At 40.7% G+C, this 6,872-nt stretch overlaps 1 protein-coding gene across 1 annotated transcript; it reads left to right on the forward strand.

Moving 5' to 3' along the window:
• LOC18772966 lies at window positions 2,025-4,770 on the forward strand. Its single transcript, XM_020566865.1, has 5 exons — window positions 2,025-2,737; window positions 2,835-3,143; window positions 3,241-3,595; window positions 3,886-4,011; window positions 4,122-4,770. Exons 1-5 carry the CDS (start codon window positions 2,375-2,377, stop codon window positions 4,241-4,243), a joined length of 1,275 nt encoding a protein of 424 aa, XP_020422454.1. The 5' UTR covers window positions 2,025-2,374; the 3' UTR covers window positions 4,244-4,770.

A 6,872-nucleotide genomic window follows, 5' to 3' on the forward strand; every position in this document is an offset into this window, starting at 1 on the left:
TTGATCATAATTACAAAATTTAAAGGATAATTCACATAAGCCAAAACAAATGGTCGTTTTCATCATTATCACTTCCAATTCACAGAAGCATTGTTTTCGATTGGCTCATCTCCTCTGCGGCAAGATCGTTTCTGATAGCTGCTGATCTTCCCGCAGGCTTTAGCTGAAAACGAATTGGTACAAAATCCTTTTTCAGCACATCGTATTTTCACTTCACTCGGCAAATGCCCAAAACAAAAACAAGAGAAGTAAAAACAGAGAAGAAAGCAACGTTTTTTCCTTTTTTATAGTAAAAAAGGAAGAGATAAAAGAAAAGGAAAGCAAGTTTTGTTGCATAAAAATGGAGGGGAGTGCGGTGGTGAAGTGCCAACTGCCAAGTGGAAACACACAAGGACAAATGGCTGTTACCCTGCTATGCAAAACCATGCAAGTCCTTATTCATTGTCAAAAGGAAAAAAGGTTTGTTTTTATCTTATGGGTTGGCGTGTGAGAGAGAGAGATAGAGAGAGAGCTCTGGCTTTCTGCCTCTGCTGCAACGCTATAGTGTCTATATGCTTCAACCGCTAAGCGAACGAGGGATGAGTGAGAGGGGAGGGAGGCTGGCATGGCATTGGCCCACTACTCTCTTTCACGTTTCACGTTTAGCAGCACGGTGGGTTAAATAAAAATCACTCACACTCACACTCACACTCAAACCACGCACCCACACTCCGAAAATAAAAAAACAAACAAGGAAATTCAAGGGAGGGGAATTCAAACGCATAACTTTAGGATCGCCCCCAATCATGACCTATAAGTTCTAATTTTTTTTTTAACATATTAAAGCCTTTTAGCAAATTTATAATTTGCAAACTCTCGAAGTGATTTTGAGTGATTGCATTTCTAAACTCCCGAAGAAAATAGATGAAAATGTATAATTTGCAAACTTTGAACTGAAAAAATGAATATTTAGAATTTTATCATATGGTGAGATCATTGTCTGACTAGTCAAGTCGTATTAGATTAGGTTGTGATACTATTCATTTCGATTAGGTCAAAAGGCTTCAATTGATGAATATATCAAATAAGCTTATTTAAGTGGTATGCTCCATATCGTATTTCAATGATTTGATTAAGTTAATTTTTAATTTTTCTTCAAAGATTATTGGTTAAAAAACACTTGGATTCAAAAATCAACTACCACTCAATTAAGTTGTTGTCATTTTAATGTTCAAAGATCATATATGAAAAAAACACTTAAATCTGAAATCAACTAACAACTAAATTAGATTGGTGTCATTTTAGTGTTCTCTTGAAGCATAAAGTTCGTCTAATTTGATAGTCACAACTCGACGTGTTAATGGTTTTCAAATTTATATTCATATATGAATGAAGAATTGAAAAATAGACAGCTCAGATCGTTGAAAAAAAGTTCATAGTGGACTCCATAAGGTGTCCTTCAATAGAAGGGAATTGCCGAATAAGTATGTTATTATAATTATATAACCGTGTACATTGAACGTAAAAATACATGCACCTATAATAATGTATCAATGTACATAGATTTTGAATAATATATTTCGAGGATTGTTATTGAGACTCCGAAAGAGTTAGTACGAACTTCTATATATGCAATTTTTATTTATAATTATTAAAATGAGGAGTACATGATAATTTTTTTAGAGTGCCGATAACAACTTTTGTATATTCATATAAATTTTCCGAAGGAAAGACCATAATCACATCCAAATTTAACTTTGGTGTTTAATTAAAAAAATATATAACTGATTTAAAATTTTCTAAAAACAAAAACAAATTGTCAAATTTTCCTTAAAAAGAGGGGGACCCACACTGGTGACAAGTCTGGCGGGACCCACCTTCCTTCTCTGGGGGAGTTCCCGCGTGTTTGCCACGCCCTATCTTCCGCGTTAACTTACACCTCTGTGCGTTTCGTTTTACTATTTCTGCGTTTTGCTATTCCTATTCGGCGTATTGCTTTTCGGTCCTTTCCCCTCTCTCTCTCTCTAAATTAAAAATAATTAATTATCCAAGTCACTGTAAGAGGGAGGGAGAGGGAGAGAGAGAGACTGTTAAAAAGGCCTTTGGGGCTTCGTTTCAACTTTCAATAAAGCCTCATCTTCTCCTTCTCCATCAAACCCCCTCCTTCCTCCTCTGTGTTTTCTCAGTCCACACTAAGCACTGCTTTGCCTTTTTCTTCTTCTTGGATACTTGCCTGGGACCCTGTGGTTCTCTGCTTATCTAGCAAACCCAACTGGGTTTTGGGTTTGCTATATTATTATATCTTCACCAAGCCGCAAACTCTCCACCCCACTTTCTTTCTCTACTTTTTCCTCCCTTCGTTCTCTTTTGCTCTGCTATTTCAAAGGCTGCCCAAATGTCTGACATGTTAGACGACCCCGCCTTTTGGCTCCCAACCCAGATTCTCGACGACGACGACCTACCCGCCATGGACCTCGGTTCCAAAACCAACTCCAAGACCCACCACAAGAGCTTCGGGCTCGGCTTTGACGTTGATGCTTCGAAAGCTCTGTTTCCGTTCGACTTTCCTTATGGCGGGTACGGGGCTTTCGGAGTTTCGTCGGATCTCAGCTCGCCGGTCGAGTCTGTGGTGGGCTCCAGCGAGACGGAGAGTGACGAGGAAGACTACCTCGCCGAGTTGACTCGCCAAATGGCTCGCTCGACGTTCGAGAAGGAGTTGAAGCACTCTGACGCTGCTTTCGGCTCTGACAACTCAAAGGTATGAGGACGAAGTAATTTTTGGTTTTTTTCCCCTCTTTTAGCTTCTAAACGAATTGTTTTGATGATGGTTCTGATTTGGGGTTCTGTTTCTGCAGAGCTGGGTCGTTTCCGGTTCGCCCCAATCGACGCTGTGCCCAGCTGGGAGCGGCTGTGGCTGTGGGCTAGGCTCGAGCCGTGGAAGCCCAAACGCCCACTCGCCGCCGGCCACTTGGGATCTGCTGCATGCGGCTGCAGGGGAGGTAGCGAAGATGCACATCGACCATAGCAGAGGCTTCTTGGGACCTCCAAGAAAGCCCTCCCCACCAGTTCCCGCCGCCTCTCTGAGCAGCAACCCCAACAACCCAGATGTTGGTTTTTACTTTCACCAGCAGTCGCTTTCCCACAAGCACTTGCAAGCCACACAGGTAATAAAAAGCTCGAACACTCTAAATCAAATTTCTCAGGGTGTACTTTCGGCGAACACTTCTCAGTATCTAAATTTCGGCTCGATTTTGTTCACAGTTTCAGCGGTTGAGGCAGCAGCAAATGTTGAAGGAACAGAGCTCTGGGGTTTGGGCAGCGCAGCCTCGATACCCACAGCAGCAGACTCAGTCCCAGGCTCAGGCTCAGTCTCACCCAATGGTCCAGAGCAGAGTGAGAAGCAACGCTCTCAACACTCGGCCTCTGGGTTTGTCGCCATCTGCATGGCCTCCTCTGCAACAAGCCCAGCAGCAACAACAGTACCAGAAAAATGGGTCTGGCATGAGAGCTGTTTTCCTTGGAACCCAAAACGCTGGTGCCAAAAGGGAGTGCGCTGGAACTGGCGTCTTCTTACCTCGCCAAATCGGCACCCAATCTGAAACGCGCAAGAAGACAGGTCTATCTCTTCTCCCACTAATAAGTCCTTAGTTTTTCACTCGAAACAAATTTTTTTCAGTTTTGAAACAATACACAAGAAGCGAAGTTCGTGTTTTTCTTCATTGAAGTTGGTTACATCATTAATATTTCTGGGTATGGGTTGCTGTGATGTTGAAGCTTTTTAAATTGGTTGATCTGTTTTTTCTTTTCAGATCTGGGTGTTGTAAGTTTTCAAAGTCATTTATTTGGTCTCAGTCGTGAATTTATTTTGGTGGCCCATTTATAATTTTTTGTCTGTGTGTTTTACAGGTTGCTCGACAGTTCTCGTTCCAGCTAGAGTTGTGCAGGCACTGAAGCTGAACATTGATGATATGTGCGCACCTCAACCGCCCCACCTTCAGCGTCGTTTCAATGCAAGCTACAACCCTGAACACGGTAAATCCTAAATCCCCTTCTTCTTTACACTGTTTCTAGCAATTTTTACTTTTACCATGTTGATTTTTGTACCGATTTGTTTTATTTTGGGGACTGGTTTTGAATTGCAGATGTTGCTCTGAGGCTTCGAAGTAACAACGGCGCCATTTCTCAGCAGAGACGCAATGTTATTAGGCCACAGCCGCCACAAGTGAGCAATGAGATTAGGCTCCCCCAGGAGTGGACTTATTAGCAGCATTTCAGTTCTGGGGTGGTTTGGTGTTTTTTTGGGAATTTTAGGGCAAGGGGAAAGAAATTTAAGGGTTTTAGGAAGAAAGGAAAGGATGTATGCAAGTTTTATTAGTTTTTGATATAGGGTTTTTAATGGTTTTTACTACAGGTGGTAGGGTAAGTACAAAGGAAATAGTTTTTGAGAAATGACAGGACAGGAGAAAAATGGCTGAACAAGAAGAAATGTTTTTTTGGGTTTTAGGGTTTAGGTGAGAAATAAATGGTCTACTTTCATTAAAGTGATGGCACCAGCTGCATGGTTTTATATTACAGCAGAAGCAGAAGCAGCTTTTGTTCTAAGTGATTTTGTGCTCGAAGAACGAGGCAATGGTGGATGCTTGTCCCTCTTTTGTTTTAGTCTTTTGGGATAAGAAGAGTTTGGGATCTTTTACAAAAAAGGATTCCAATCTGTCCTCCCCCCATCTTGCCATGCAACAAGTTAGTATTATTAATAATAATATTAAATAAAAAATTGCATGTATTCGCCTATTTCTCTTCTTTATTTGTTCTTTAAAGATTTTATTGTCCAGCAGTTTAATGTTTTTGGGCAGTGCGCTTGGGGTTTGGTGTGTTCCGACTTGTGTATTTTTCGAATTTTTCTTCTTGGATTAGATTAATATGTGACAGTTCTAAAAGCTCCGGAAGAAGCTGCAACAAAACGACTTTTGCTTTTCCCAAAGTCCGGCAAGCTGGATTGTTTAATTGTGTTTGCTTTCTCCTTAATTAGCATAATTAAATCATAAACATTCCTAAGAAAACGAAGTTGGAAGAGAAAGGTGACGATTGCGACAGACTGGGGGGTTTACTTAAGAGGGAAGGCAGCTGCAGCAGCACCACTGATATAGGCCGTCGCGAGGTTCTCATTAGTGGGCCAACGCGTGGCTGCCCTTTTACACGTGGCAAACACCGATGTGCCGGATTTTGCTTTGCTTTTGAGTTTTTTATTTTGAGATCTTTCTGCCCATCCCATACTTTATATTTATGGACGGGCCCAGATTTGTTTCTGAATCTATCTCTCTCCGCCTGGGGATGTGGGAACTCGGGGGGGTGTGGGGCCTGCATGACAATGCCCGGCATGTGGTGGTGGAGGAGTGGTGGTCAAACACGTCCACAAGGGGGTCACATGGCGCGCACTACCGGTGGTTTGTGGTGTTGCACGAGCGAGAATGGCGGTGGATGGGGCCCACGTCGGGTGATGTGTGGTTAGTGGTGGTGATGGGAGGTGGGTGGGTACTTGGGTACTTGGGTACCGAGTGAGTTACTGGGTATGCGTGCGTTACATCCTCCACCTCGCTGGATGTGAATCAGTTTTGACTCGGTCATACGGACTTTGGTTGTTCTTTAGGGTGATGATTTTGTACTTCCGAAATCACTCTTAAATAAAAATAAGAAGTTGTTAGGATGAGGAGGAGGAGAGAATGTAGTTCAAGTAATTGTAAATCTTTCAAGGATTCTATGTCACATATCTTTGATTACTTCCTAATTTGAGTGATATCAAAAGATCATCCGTTCGGTCTTTAAAAAAGAAAGAAAAAAAGAAGATGATATTTTGATATAGACCCCTCAAAATAAGGCCACCCTCATTTTTCAGGGGGTACAATCATGTAGATGGCTAAAGTTCTTGGCAACATGGCATGTACACAATGGACGGATGTGATGGGTGTGACATAATATACAATGTATCCAAAGTTCCAAAACTCAAACATGTTCGCTAATGTGACTTCAATGTTGACCTTTCCCAATAGCCGACTTGGTTGTGAAAAGCCCCTTGATCCCATGGACTTCGTGAGTATTATTCACCTGGTGGGCCAAATTGCAACACAGCCTGCAGCAGCCTCCTCCCATGATTTTTTATTTTTGTTTTCGAGTGGAAAAGAATTAAGTAAACATCAAAAGCTTCTTCTATTTGTCAGGAGGTGTGTGTTTTTGGTTTCTTTTTTTGTTTGTTTTTGGGTTTCGGTTTGGTGAGAGCCTTGTGAACTCAACGGTTGCTCAACCAACAAAACCAGCCGATTTTTTTGAAGATGTTAATACCAATGGAAACAAGACCGACTTAGCAATTTCTGACGAATAACGTAGTGTAGGTAAGGGTGATGCATGCTGTTGTGGAAATATAAGGGCCTGTCTGGTAATGTTTTCATAGAGCATTTTCAGAGAATATTTTCATAGAATGAAAATGAGAAAATGAAAACGCATTTTTAAAGAACAAAAACGCATCTGGTAGCTTAGTTGAAAACTGTTTTCAGAGAACAAAAATAGTAAAAACGCGTCTGGCGATAATATGTGAAAATGACAAAGACAGTAAATATATATGTAACTTTAATTAAAATGCATTATGTTTTTTTTTAAAACAATATTATGTAATCAATATGTGAGTTGTTAAAAAAAAAATACGTATATTATTTTTAAAAAGTATTTTTTAATCATTTAAAATAATATCATTTAAAAAATAGAATAAAAAACTAGAATTATCTTTTTAAAAAAAAAAATTTGAAACCTCAACCCAACCTTCAGTTTCACTCTCTGCAAACCTACCCCAATTCTATCATTCCCCCTTCTCCTCTCCAAAATTGAAAAATCATATTTTCCAC

The sequence above is a fragment of the Prunus persica genome, chromosome G6 (genome assembly GCF_000346465.2).
Source record: "Prunus persica cultivar Lovell chromosome G6, Prunus_persica_NCBIv2, whole genome shotgun sequence".
NCBI lineage: Eukaryota > Viridiplantae > Streptophyta > Magnoliopsida > Rosales > Rosaceae > Prunus > Prunus persica.

Excerpts from the sequence above, each read along its gene's own strand:
- LOC18772966 (XM_020566865.1), top strand. The coding sequence starts at position 2,375 with ATGTCTGACATGTTAGACGACCCCGCCTTTTGGCTCCCAACCCAGATT. Across the intron at positions 2,738-2,834 it reads TCGGCTCTGACAACTCAAAG|AGCTGGGTCGTTTCCGGTTC; the intron begins GTATGAGGACGA and ends CTGTTTCTGCAG. Across the intron at positions 4,012-4,121 it reads AAGCTACAACCCTGAACACG|ATGTTGCTCTGAGGCTTCGA; the intron begins GTAAATCCTAAA and ends TTTGAATTGCAG.